Source organism: Melanostigma gelatinosum (genome assembly GCF_949748355.1).
Source record: "Melanostigma gelatinosum genome assembly, chromosome: 8".
NCBI lineage: Eukaryota > Metazoa > Chordata > Actinopteri > Perciformes > Zoarcidae > Melanostigma > Melanostigma gelatinosum.
Window position 1 is genome coordinate 21,471,266 of NC_136641.1, and position 13,853 is coordinate 21,485,118.

Sequence of the window (13,853 nt, forward strand, 5' to 3'; positions counted from 1 at the left end):
GGGTTGGTTCCTACAGTATTGATCGTGACAAACTAAGTACAGATTGCTGGGACAACAAAGCCATCCTTGGGCTGCTTTGCGGTCTGAGGGTTGTCTGTGAAGCCTTTGTTATGTATGCGGTGGCAGACGCCTAAATGGATTCCCCAGCGTAAACTCCACTCCCCTGGGTTGAGCTGGTGTTGCTACTGTACACAAGTCATCTCGTCATGCCGCTTCATGCTCTCGCGTTTCACAAAGCCGTCCAGAGGAATCTGCTACTCAGACTGATTCACTGGAGACTTAACGAAAAGATAACACACAGCAGCTCATCCGTCACCTGTGTGACTGATGCTGGGAAGGAAGGATATCTTTATGTAAAATGTACAAGAAAGGGGTCTGTGCTGCTCTCTGAGCTACATCTACAGTGGGTAATCTGAAAGGTTGAGGAAGGGGCCTGTGAATACTAACTACCTGTGTGTGTGTGTGTGTGCACGTGCGTGTGGCCACATGCTCGTAGGCTTGTTTATGAAAGCTTACATTCTTTTATGCACCTCCATGTCACATACATATTTGCAGCTTTTCAACACCATACCATACCATACCTGTGATTGTCTGCTTGTCAGCGAATCAAGATTAAGCGCAGCTTTTGAACTGTGCAGGTGGGGGTGGGGACATCTAGAGGGATGAGAAAAGATGATGGGGGGGGGGGGGGGGGGGGGGAAATGGATGAGTGCAGTGATAAGCGGAGCTGCCTGGGCCCTGACAGATACACACAGCAGATGGATGACTCTTATCTGGGAGATCACAGAGTGCATACTGACGCCTAGGCTCAGTTACTGAGAGCCACGATCACACCAGACAGATGAATAGGCCTCCCCCTCCAACACCACCTCCACCACCACCAATCACATAGCACATACAGTACACATGCACGCGTACACCTACACACGCAACCACTTGACAGAATGAACAGATTGCAGCGCTTGCGTTACCTTCATGTCTTTGACATTGAAATTCACCTGGAGTCCGGTGTCTCCAGGATGTGTGCAGCAAGGGGGGAAGGAAGGGTGTGGGGAGAGATAAGAGAAATCGTTTTTGATTTTAATTGAGGCAGCAGAGCCAGTTCATGTGTGTGTGTGTGTGTGTGTGCATGGAGTACAGATTTGTCTGCCAGAGAGAGCGAGAGAGAGAGAGAGCCTCATGCACTATATTCTCACTTTTTTTCCCCCCAGCATGACAGATATTTTTCACGGATTCTCTGAGCACAAACAATATCTGTCATAGAGGTTAAGATGGAGCTGAAGTCACACATACTCCAAACAAAAAAAACATTTTGGACTGTTTGTGATTTTTAACTGTTAACCGGCTATTATGGAATGCTTCTGCATGAGCGCTGAGAGATTTACCTTTTAAGACACCGTGTTCCACTCATCCGCCTCACATCCTTACTGTCCTCCTTTCCATGTCCTGTAACAGTCCCTCCCTCCCTAACTCACACCCCTTGTTATTTGGAAAGAGCTCGTCTTCAACAGCTGTTGATTCTCCCAGCTGCATTTTATAGTGTGTGAGAGTGCCAGTCTTGTCTTCGAGGCAGATGGTGGCAGGCTGGCCCGGTGGACACCTGGCACAGTCGGTGCTCCATCTCAGGGAAGCTGCAGCTACAGTATGCGAGAACAACAACAAAAAAAACAACAACAACCTGCAAACACCTCACTTTCAATACAGCGTGAGGCGAGCGGGCTGCGACTGGAATGTGTGCTACGTATGCACCCTTCATGCCAAAGACGCTTTCCAAAGTTGCTTTCCTTTGACAGTCATTGATGTCACACAGCACCTGTTCTCTTTATGTTGCGTGTCAATGTTTACATTTTCTCCTGAGCTGCAGGATAATAATTCGAAGACTATGTGAGAGGTGTCGTGATTGGAGATAGAGCAAATAATCCTGGTGAGTACTATAATTTCCTCTCAGGGTCACGGTAGTTTATCCCAGCATGCATTGCATTGGCGACGCCCTGGCTTTGCCTCTCTGTAGCAGGCATGTTCCAACACTCCACTCAATTCATCAATGTACTCGAAGGAAAGACCATCAGTAGGTCAAATAATGGGTTGTTTTTCCTGGAGGGGACGATGCTCTGCCTCTAGAATTGTCATGATTGATGTGTCTGAGGGCCCCGGATTTATCCGGAGCCTTCGGTTGGCCTACAGGGATAAATGTCTAGCTCCACATTGCCTATCCATTAGATCAGAAGATCTTCCTGACAGAGCTTTTTGTGGACCAGAAAAACAGACTCAGTGTTTGCTTTCTACCCCACGCTGTCCGTCTCCACCGTTCAAAATCCATCCATCATGTCGGAGGCAAACAGGCCCATTCGGCCACTATTTCCTGCCCTTTGTCCTCACGTTCGCAGAGCAGAAATACCCGCTCCACTGGTGAGTGAAAGAGCTGTTGCTGTCTCTTTAGCGAGTTGAGGCAGTGGTGGGCGCGCGCTGGTCAGATAAGAGCGCAGGATGGTACAGTACGAGATACGGATGACGTTAAGAGGAGCTTATGATGCGGTGGGAGTCAGTGTACCGGTGTCCTTGGCCAAAGCTGAGAGCACACGGAAGCCTGAACTTGGCACACACTCCTTACTCATTTCCTCCGCTGGAAACAGAGGAAGCAAAGACTCCCTCCTGGACACACTGTGACACAGCGCTGCCTGTAGATCACACCTGGCTGGTACCCAACTCGAGATAAGGTCACAGCTTACATGCATATGCCTGTGCGACGATGAATCCAACAGGAGAATGTGCATTAAAGACACATTCAAAAAGAAGTTTGAGTTCAAACTTTCAGCTGCTTGCCAGGAACTGCCCACCTCTGTGACCTTTCACACAGTGACACACCACATCGACTCATGCCTTTATTCTATTTTACTGTCTTGCCGGGCCGTAGCTCAGAATACATTCACCCTCTGCTTTTGTGTCGTTAGAGCGCCATACTGCGTCAGAGCTTCGCCACAAAGCCGGTGGTGATGAGAGGAGCTCAGAGAGCTGTTTTAATTTCAACCTCAAGGCTCTGTTAACAGGATGGATGTCCTTTACGTCCAGTCCCAACCCCCTTCTGGGTGCTTTGTCACCGTTGTCATGAGCTCCAGAGCCAGCCAGAGAGGAATCCCAGGAATCTTCTTTTCGGCTGACCTGGCTCTCATGCAGAGCCAAGAGGAGTAACGGTGACATTGTCCGAGTGGCAGAGGCCGGCTCCTCTTTAATAGTGGACTTCAGCCCCTGAATCACGCATAAGAATAGTCTGTGGCCCCTTTAGTGCATGAGAAAAAGCATTTGTCCAAAACAGCCCATCACCGTGTAACTGACTCATTCAGCTCAGATCAACTTTTCAAACAGAAATGAACAGACATGGATGAATAACAGTTTACAGTAGAGAGCGAGAGAGGAGCCGCGTGGTAAACTCACCAGCAGTGACAGGGTTAACCCTACCCATATGGTGTACCAAGAGGTTTGGTCCAATGCTGCTGTGGGCCAACAGGAGAGGGAAGGCTGGGTGGGGGCAGAACAGAAGGGAGAGGACAGCAGGGCGGACAGTCTCTCCCAACACCTGCACCTGGTCACTTGGTTCACGCTCAAACAACTCCCTTTAATAAACGATCCGTGGGCAGAACTCGCGTTCACATCACGGTGATGGTTGCGTAAACGTTGTGGAGAGAAAGGAACAAACGTTCAGGGATCACTTGTATTTAAAAAAAAAAAAAAATGTGTTGCCTGGAAGAAAAGCCGTCGGCTAACAGCGACTGATTAGGCAGCTTTTCCCCGCTCCCGCTCTCTCTCTTTCTCTCTCTCTCTCTCTCTCTCTCTCTCTCTCTCTCTCTCTCTCTCTCTCTCTCTCTCTCTCTCTCTCTCTCTCTCTCTCTCTCTTTCTCCCTCAAGAGGAATTTGCAAACCTATCGGATTGTTTAATTCCTGCGCAGCGTTTCTGAGAGATTTTCCAATCCAGCTCCGAGGCACATAAACGCGGGGAACGCAGCGGTAACATCCCGCAAGTTTCCCTTTTTCCCTCTGGATCTCAGAGGCGTGGCGGGCATCGAACAAAGTCAGAAAGCAAAAGGTAAGCCATTTAACTTCTCCCTGGTTTAACTTTGAACTGGTGTTTGGTTACTCTGTCTGAATGGTAGGTGGCTATGAAGTAGTACTCACATTTGTTCGGCTCCTATTTCTGGATGTTGCGTTCACAGGTAAGTGCGCACCCTTCCTCGGGGAAAGGGAACTAGGTTATTGGATCCTATAATTATAATTTTTTTCAAAGGGAAAGCCTTTATTATTACAGCTGAGCTTTAATCTGTCACCACCCAGCACAGAAACCAGTGGAAATATCATTCAAATGCCTCAAAGTCAAATCAGGCCATCAAACATGGATTATTGTGTTCTGCATCCTGATTAGTGCTTTTTAGATATTTTCAAGGTTTCTCAATGAGAATAATCAACCTTATTTTATTTATCTATCCTCATTTAAATTGTAGTAGATGAAATACAATAAGTTGGACTTTTTTTTTAAATCAACAAGCCATTTTGCCCTTTTTTGTTCTTTCTTTAAAATAATATTCAAATAGGGATTTATAAATGGGTCTGTGGTGTCCATAGTCCTTCATGCTCATTTTACTATGATTAGTTGACGAATTGGTGACTGTGTTTATTCATTATTTATGTGATGTAATTCAGTGATTGTTTTAATCTCAAAATGACAAATACCTGTGATTTCTGATGACCCATCTCATGGTAGTATTAACAGTAAATACATGTATCCATGTGATTTCTGATGACCCATCTCATGGTAGTATTAACAGTAAATACATGTATCCATGTGATTTCTGATGACCCATCTCATGGTAGTATTAACAGTAAATACATGTATCCATGTGATTTCTGATGACCCATCTCATGGTAGTATTAACAGTAAATACATGTATCCATGTGATTTCTGATGACCCATCTCATGGTAGTATTAACAGTAAATACATGTATCCATGTGATTTCTGATGACCCATCTCATGGTAGTATTAACAGTAAATACATGTATCCATGTGATTTCTGATGACCCATCTCATGGTAGTATTAACAGTAAATACATGTATCCATGTGATTTCTGATGACCCATCTCATGGTAGTATTAACAGTAAATACATGTATCCATGTGATTTCTGATGACCCATCTCATGGTAGTATTAACAGTAAATGCATGTATCCATGTGATTTCTGATGACCCATCTCATGGTACTATTAACAGTAAATACATGTATCCATGTGATTTCTGATGACCCATCTCATGGTAGTATTAACAGTAAATACATGTATCCATGTGATTTCTGATGACCCATCTCATGGTAGTATTAACAGTGACTCTACAGGGTTTGATAGAAGGAATAGGGATCAAGGAACCCTGATGAGCAGATATATGGAAAATGTGTGATTGTGCCGGGAAGCCTGCACGGCGTTCCCCGTGGCTTCTGTTTTTCATCGCTAAATGTTCGGCGTGCCAGTCGTTTCAGACTGTTCTTACCTTTCACGACAACATATGTTTTATATAATGTGTCACGCGTGAATGAATGCCTTGTTGTGAAACATAATGTATTAATGTGTTTTGTGAAATCTCTAGTTTTTCACCCTGAATATCTCTCCAACAGCCTTCATCTCGAGGCTTGTAGAGTGTGCCCATGTGTCCTACATGAGAAAAGGAAAAGCCCGTGGGACGGCTTATAGCCCGAGCAAAGCACACCTTCAGGGAGACAATTTAATGGATGTTGTGGACTCAGCTTTTAGTATTCATAATTTATATGGGATCCTCTCCAGCAAAGTGCAGATGCATAATGAATGCTTGAGTTAAGGTCTTAACAGTTAGACGACGTTCCAACACCCCTAAACTGTCAGAAATGGTTTCAGCGAGGACTACCTGCTTCTTTGAACTGTCATGTATTTCACTCGTCAACTCCTGGAATGTACGTCGATATGCTTTGTTGAAAGACTCAGAGAGAGACAGAGGGAATCACTGATGGGCATCGGCCTCTTGTTTAATTCCGTTTTTCCTCAGGAAAATGTGGGTGAATTATAAGTCGGAGAAGATATAATATGGTCAAGAAAATGTACAAGATGAGAAAACGTTTTGAGACTTTTTCCATGCGACTGTGCTTGCAAATACCATTATACAGTCTTAACACATACCTCACTACATTTACACCTTAAATAAGTAATGGCGCTGTCATAGTTTCCAGCGCAAGTGTGGAGATTTGGACGTTGTTCTCTCCTGCCCAACTGTACGGCTCGCTGCAGGCCAAACTTCTGATCAGAGAGATCAGAGAGAGAGCGAGTCGGTCTCCTGCCTGTCCTTGCTTCTTTTTCTGTCTCCATATTTCTCTTGGGGCACTCTATCATAATAATAGTTCATTCCTCTTTCTTTTTTCGTCCAGATTTAGATCTCTGTGGGCTACCTGCATGACTGTTACCATGACAGCATCTGGAGCCCAACTCCTCCTGCTGGCCTTATGTGTTTACAGAGGCTCGGGCCTGCAGCAGTCTGCTCCGCGGATTCGCCTCTCCTTCAAAGGTGAGCTCCTCCAGATTAACTGAAACTCCTAGGGCTTGTCTTAATAGTTTCTTTTCACTTGTTTGGCTTCTCCCACTAAGTCACTCAGCGCGCACAACAAACTCGTGCACGCGCCTGCGGTTATGTTTCCTCTTATGAACACATGTAAAGAACGTATTTCCTGCCACATGTCAAACAGTGCAACACTGAAAACAAAAGGTGGATATTACGTGTGGTTGGTTACTGGTACTGCCCTTTGACAGAGTTTCTCCCCACACCCTAAAACCCAAACGCACTAAAGTCTGACCTGTCATTTCTTCTTTGTTTTTGATGTCTGACACGATGACACAAGAAGGAAACACCTGAAATTTGATCAGAATAATATTGTAGAGCTGGGATGTTTTGGCTGCGAGGCGTAAATTCAAGATGGGTGTGGATGGCGGTTTTAAAACCCCTTTTCTTTGATAGGCATTTGGGATTTTCCCGTGTTGTCTCCTTGTCCTCATGAACTGTAACAGCAGAGATTCATGTTACAAAAACGTGGATGACGCCTTTGATCAAAACAATGCTGGATGATTACACTTATCTTTGCATCGCTATCATGTCGCCACTTCAAGTGCACCTGCACATGTGAACACGCGTCACACCTGAAGTACCTGTAGGTAGGAATTACTGCGGTGTGAATGTGATTCATAGCATTCTTTAGCGCTTTGATGGGGGGGGGGGGGGGGGGGTCAAAATGTTCTGCTCGCAGGTCCAGGCGGCGTCGACGTGTTTGGCGAATGTTCAACTGCACTGATTCAATGAGAAAACATGTCTGATGTTGCACGATGACAACGAGAGACACCTGACGCAGATTAGAGGCGAGCTACTCCTGAGATCTGTGGTTGATATCTGGGACTTGGAGTCTCCATGCACAGTGCAGAGACTGAAAACAGCTGTCCACATTGGACATTGGGTTCGTGGCTGTCGGTTCCATTTGAGGCTTGACAGCGTGATTACGGTGCATTTTTACATGACCTTTAACACAAATCCACTTGCCGTAAACCGCGTAAACACGCCAGTGTGTTGTTTTGTTTTGCAGCAAGGGTGCACAAAGTGGTAGTCTGACTAGTAACACAAGTTTGGTCTTGACCTTGATCGTCTTCCTTCCCAGTTTAAGATACAGGAACGCACAGAGCTCTCCATGACAAGTTCATGTACGGGTGCTTGTTTAGAGCAGCAGAGAGGTGCTGAATTATTAGTTTCTTGGTTCGATTTTTGAAGATAAAGCAGCCACATTCACAGACCTCAGCCACCCCTCCCCCTAATGCCAAAGAAAAGAAAAAGTTGGATTTCCATCCAAACTGTTTTCTCCCACTCCAAGGATTTATTGTTCATTGTTTGTGACACCGAGTCCCTTTGTTCCCGGAGGCGCCTGTGGAGGAGGCTTTGGGGCGGCTGGAGGACATGTGACTCTTCTGAGCGAATGAGCCGGCCTGATTGACACCCGGGGGGGGGGGTGGGTACAGGAGGCCCGCAGAGGATAGAGATCTCGGACTGTTTCCTCCGTCGCTGGGAAGTCGTGTCAGTGCGTAGGCACTTCAAAGGGACTGGCCGAGTCTCGTCAGCACTGCTAGAGAGCAAAACGTGCAGAGTAAGTGAAGCCATCGTTTAGAAGGTTCATGCCCTCTCAGTGATGTCACCAGTGAGTTCATACTTGAGATTTGCCCGGCACTAAACGGCAACGGTCATTAGAGCCTTAGTGACAATCTGTAGTTGTAACATGAGAGCTTATAGTGGCTTGTAGTAGCTTACGTGAATCGTATGTCCTTCCCAGTGTTTCCCTATCACTGTCAGAATGTTGTCAGGGGATAGGTGTTTGCTGAATGTTTACCAGATGATGGCAGTGCATTGTTTGCTATTTTGGGAGCATGGAGACGTGTATAGGGGTGTGGTGTTTCTACATTTAGCCCGTTCGGTGAATCCACCACGGGCCCCGGTGAGGCTCGGCCAGAGGCTTGTTTTCCTGTGTTTACCTCTCGGGAACAGAACCGGACCTCCTCTCCACCTCCAAACGGCTCCATCTCGTGTCGTCCGGAGATCCGATTGCATAGCTTATTTTGGTTAGGCACCGTGGCTGCATCCTGTTAACATTGACCTCAAAAAGAAGGATGGCAGGCTCTTTGATGTAAATAAAGATTGTGCTTCCTCCTGAATCCCTGTAAGCTGGCTTCTGAGGGTCTCTGGGAACATTTGTCAATATATAAGCCTGCTGTCTTTGACATGCCTCAGCTGTGTCCCAGTGTGAGCACACATGGCGGTCAATATTTTACCCATGATGCCACAGATGCGTGTGTTGCTTGTTATGTGGATGGGAGAATGAAAAGAACTCCCATTCAGAGGTAGAGTGCAGCACGCAGTCCATTTGTCACGCAGGCGGATGCAAATTGTTCAATCAAAGCTTTCAGGAGAACAAAAAAAAAAAAAGGCGCAAGACTTTCCACCGCAGCGTGTCTTAACAGGTTACGCTCTGCTAAACCCAATCCTGATCTTAAGAATTAGCTCTGAGTTCCACTGACCCTGTTTCCTAAGGGAGGTGCTTTTTTTCCGTCTCACTCTGCAGGGCGCCTTAAACTCAATCAGCCAGTCAGGACACATAAAATATTCAGATCTTAAAAGCAAATATGTTTCTTAAAATGCTCCAAGTTGGGCTATATTTAATCAGTGACACACATTTTCCTGAAAAGAAGTGTGAGGCGTGTTGCTCAGGGGACCGTGGGTTCATCCAAGTCGGTAATGAAACATGTTAAAGGCATAAAGGGAATAATGCAGCTCGATTTTGAGCGGTAACCTTTGCTCCCCCTGCTGTTGGTTTTCCAAATAGTGAAGATGGTGCGTTTTTTTAGTTTTTTTTTTAACAAAGCAAAACTTTCCACACAGAACTGATGGACACAAGGGCAGCGCGGCCCTTCAGTTTCTCCTTCAACACCAGCGACTACCGCATCCTCCTGATGGATCAGGATCAGGGCCGTCTGTACCTGGGCAGCCGGGAGTACCTGGTGGCTCTGGACATGCACAATGTCAACAAGGAGCCACTCATAGTGCGTACAAACAATCCATAGCCTTTTCAGAAATCCAGTCTGCTATTTGGTACGTGGCATTAAGTCTTTTTTCCCCCCGAAAATACAGATCCACTGGCCAGCGTCTGCTAAGAGAAAGGGAGAATGTCAGATGACGGGAAAGGGAAAACAGGTGGGATCACGTATTCACCTCCTGTTCTTTCAATAAAATAAAAAAAGCGAGTCTCAAGACGGGACAATGACGACGAAGATGTTTGACTCGGTCCTCTTTGTCCAGGGTGAATGTGCCAACTTTGTGCGGTTGATAGAGCCGTGGAACCGGACACACCTCTACACCTGTGGAACGGGGGCGTACCAGCCTATCTGCACATTCATCAACAGAGGCTGGAGGGCAGAGGTGAACGCAGAGACAGTTCCAGGTCCCCGAGTGGGATTTACAGCAGACATCCCTCAGCAGTCGGCCTGGGAAGCGTTGTCCTCATAAATATTTCAGGACTACAAACTGGGACACTTGAGTTGTTTGTGATTTTCCCATATTCCCATGTCACGTGTTCAGCGGTCTATTTTTATGCATGCTTTCCCTGCAGGACTACCTGTTTAGGCTGGTCCCTGGGTATATGGACTCGGGGAAGGGAAAATGTTCCTACGATCCAAAACAGGAGAACATTGCAGTTCTGATCGGTAAGACGCGCTTCATTTTCAGAGCAAAAAGCATTAAATCTGATCAAATTCCATACCCTGCAAAAAGTCTCACCTTTCTATTCTCCCCCCCCCCCCCCCCCCCCCCCCCCCTGCAGATGGTAACCTCTATGCAGGGGTCCATATTGACTTCATGAGTACAGATGCTGCTCTGTTTAGGACCATGGGAGGGAGAACAGCTATCAGGACGGAGCAGTACGACTCCCGGTGGCTCAACGGTGAGTAAGTGTGGGTGTGAGGAGGTAAATGTTGTTGATTGCAGTTTATGGTTCCTCTCGTATGATTTGACAACCACTTGCCTCAATCCTCTCTCCGCTGATCTGTTTCTACCCTCTAGATCCTGTGTTTGTTCAGATCCAGAAGATCCCTGACAGCGCAGAAAGGAACGACGACAAGCTTTACTTCTTTTTCCGAGAGAAGAGTCTAGACTCGAGCGGCGGCGCGAGCCCCAGCGTCCTAGCCAGGGTGGGAAGAGTGTGTCTGGTGAGCCAAACCACGTCGCATGTGTAGTGGTAGTATGTGCAGCTTACCTTGTGATATGGAGCGCTCTGTGCTTATTGAGCTGTGACCTAATTTCCTTCCTGTCTAGAATGATGAAGGAGGCCAGAAGTCCCTGGTGAACCGCTGGACGACGTTCCTCAAGGCTCGCCTTATCTGCTCAGTGATAGGGGAAGATGGAGTGGAGACGCGATTTGATGAACTACGTGAGGCCACAATAATATGACCGCTGAGTATAAACTGATAGCATTTTAATTGCAACTGCTTTTAAAGTTGAGTTGTTGCTTTTCTTCCAGGCGATGTGTTTATTCAGCCCACACAGGATGCGCGAAACCCGATGGTGTACGCTCTCTTCACTACAGCGGGGTGAGTTGTTTTTGGAGGCTTGTTTGACGAATTCACACCTCAACTGACTTCATAGAACTTTTTCTCACATTTCTTTGGGATGATTCATGCTTTAATATCAGGTTGATGGGGCGAAAGCTGCCTCGTACTTCTCCCGCTCACCATAACGGTCTGTTTCTGCTCAAGCTCTGTGTTCAAGGGCTCGGCAGTCTGCGTGTACTCAATGGCTGATATCCGCAATGTCTTCAATGGACCGTTTGCCCACAAACATGGCCATAACTACCAATGGACAGAGTACACTGGCAAGATTCCCTACCCACGGCCCGGGACGGTACGTTTCAGTCATGTTGTCTCCCAAAGTGAAATCTAAATCTGCATCTAAAGAAAGACACCACATCATTGTCCCACTTCTAACTTCTTCCCATCCAGTGTCCAGGAGGAACCTTCACTCCTGGTGTCCGTTCCTCCAAGAACTTTTCAGATGAGGCTGTGAATTTCATCCGAGCCCATCCCCTCATGATCCATCCAGTTTATCCCATCCACCGCCGCCCCCTGGTGGTGAGAACCGGCGTGGACTACCGATTCACCGCCCTGGTGGTGGATCAGGTGGATGCAGTGGACGGACGCTACGAGGTGCTCTTCCTGGGGACAGGTGGGACGGCTGCAGGACTCACGGCACTTGTCTGGTTTGAGGATTAGTTTGGCACAAAAATAAATATAGGTCTTAAATATGATTTCTTTCACTTCTAGATCGAGGCACTGTCCAAAAAGTTATAGTTCTGCCGAAGGACCCAACTAGCATGGAGGAACTGACTCTAGAGGAAGTGGAGGTTTTCCGGGTATGTCTAAATATGTGGTCCTGAAAAGACAAAAATACTCTAATCTCAAAAGGGTTTTATTTTGATTTTGTTATTTATTCATTTACAGTCAAGAGCTCCAGTCAAAACAATGACGATATCCTCTAAAAGAGTAAGCGAACTCTTCACACAGACACATTCACATTTCAGTGCATTAACCAAACCACACAATCACACTTTTCGTTCAATTTATATTTTTGTCACGACAGCAACAGCTGTACGTGTCGTCAGACGCGGGGCTGACCCAGGTGTCGCTGCACCGCTGTGGTGTGTACGGCAGGGCCTGTTCTGACTGCTGTCTGGCTCGAGACCCCTACTGTGCCTGGGATGGAGACAGCTGCTCTGCCTTCACTCCGTCCACCAAGAGGTCAGGGGCGTCTCATATCTCCACGGTGCATTGTTTTTAAACTATAAAGTGCTGTGTTGGTGTGTGCGTAAACTTAATTCTTAATTCTGATCTTTGTCTCAGGAGGAGCAGACGACAGGATGTCAAACATGGTGACCCACTGAGGCAGTGCAGGGGCTTTAACGCCAAAGGTGTGGCTTTATTTCTGCGTTTTGTCAGGCACGCATCAAACTCTGTTTTGAGCAGTTGTCACCATTTCGTCTCTCTCTGTCTGTGCAGTGGAGAAGCGTCTCAGAGAAACAGTGCAGTTTGGGGTGGAGGGCAGCAGCACCTTCTTGGAGTGTCAGCCTCGCTCCCCTCAGGCCTCCGTCAAGTGGCTCTTCCAGAGGGAAGGAAAGAGGAAAGTGGTGAGGAAGAGCAGTTGCATTCTGGGAAATGTTAAAGGAATATTATGGGAAATTCGATTTGTATTCTTGCAGGAAGTTAAATGAGAATATTAAGATCATTCTTGTGTCTGTCCCGCAAATATAAGTCTGAATTTAAGCTAACTTGCTACCGGCTGCAGCTTTATGTTTTTTCAGGACAGATATGAGATTTCTCAGCAAGAACGCAAATAAATGTATTTATTAAAATCTAAATGGACTGCTTTTATAGTTATTTTCTAGTCTTTGCGACTACTCGTAGCACTTTACAACACAAGCCAGCATCCACACACACACACATTGATACCCTGGTGTCAGAGGCTACCATACAGCAGCGACAAACACTCAGCAACACTTTAACTTCCCTCTCTTAGACTCCTGCTGTTTCATTCCCTTTTGTGCAGCTCACCCGTGTGGGAGGTATTGTGAAGACCAACCATGGTATCCTGCTGAAGTCTCTCAACCAATCAGACGCGGGGCTCTACCACTGCCTCGCCACTGAGAACAACTTTAAACACACGGTGGTCCGTGTGGCGCTGCACATCCTGGATCGAGACATCGTTTTAGCTCTCACTGCTCAAGACGAGGATGATGCGCCAAAGACTCTCCAAGCGGGACCTCGCCAACAGTCGTCCATCGTCTCCACACCCTTCCCGCCTGAGATAAGACTGATTAACCAGTACTGCCAGTCCTACTGGGAGCAACTCAGTCCCAAACAGCAGCAGCAGCAGCGCAAGCGCACCAGCCGGAGGCACACAGAGGGCCAGGACCAAGGCCTCGGCTAGAGGAAGGGACGGACGCTGTCCTACACCGGCCTGTGGACTTTTATGGTGGACTTTTATGTTTGACATGCATGTTTGTGTGTCACCTCTATTCATTAGGCAGGTGATGCTGTCATGCTGTCGCTAAAGTACTATATTTGTGGTTTTATAAGTGTCGGCCTAAAATACCATTTTGTGTATATTTGACATGATCTGTGACCACTTCCCTAAGAATACCGTACATTTTTACATTTTCCATCCTTCAGCTGTCAGCTTGTGTTAGTTTGACATATAAATCAACTTACAGACGTGA

The 13,853-nt window shown here is 46.7% G+C and overlaps 1 protein-coding gene across 2 annotated transcripts; it reads left to right on the forward strand.

Annotated features, from left to right (window-relative positions):
• The first annotated feature begins 3,957 nt into the window (after nucleotides 1-3,957).
• LOC306781117 (semaphorin-3F-like) lies at nucleotides 3,958-13,852 on the forward strand. 2 transcript variants are annotated; one of them, XM_079273809.1, is made up of 18 exons: nucleotides 3,958-4,081; nucleotides 6,435-6,571; nucleotides 9,473-9,633; nucleotides 9,722-9,784; nucleotides 9,890-10,009; nucleotides 10,200-10,293; nucleotides 10,410-10,529; nucleotides 10,649-10,794; nucleotides 10,901-11,015; nucleotides 11,106-11,175; nucleotides 11,341-11,485; nucleotides 11,584-11,806; nucleotides 11,905-11,993; nucleotides 12,082-12,123; nucleotides 12,221-12,378; nucleotides 12,481-12,548; nucleotides 12,637-12,764; nucleotides 13,154-13,852. In XM_079273809.1, the coding sequence occupies exons 2-18, from the start codon at nucleotides 6,460-6,462 to the stop codon at nucleotides 13,562-13,564; spliced, it is 2,265 nt and encodes a 754-aa protein (XP_079129935.1). In that variant the 5' UTR covers nucleotides 3,958-4,081; nucleotides 6,435-6,459; the 3' UTR covers nucleotides 13,565-13,852. The 2 variants fall into 2 exon arrangements, with proteins under 2 accessions (XP_079129935.1, XP_079129936.1); XM_079273810.1 differs by having other exon boundaries at nucleotides 13,184-13,852.
• Nucleotide 13,853: the final 1 nt, after the last annotated feature.

Excerpts from the sequence above, each read along its gene's own strand:
- LOC306781117 (XM_079273809.1), top strand. The coding sequence starts at position 6,460 with ATGACTGTTACCATGACAGCATCTGGAGCCCAACTCCTCCTGCTGGCC. Across the intron at positions 9,634-9,721 it reads TCAACAAGGAGCCACTCATA|ATCCACTGGCCAGCGTCTGC; the intron begins GTGCGTACAAAC and ends CCGAAAATACAG. Across the intron at positions 11,807-11,904 it reads GGTGCTCTTCCTGGGGACAG|ATCGAGGCACTGTCCAAAAA; the intron begins GTGGGACGGCTG and ends TTTCACTTCTAG.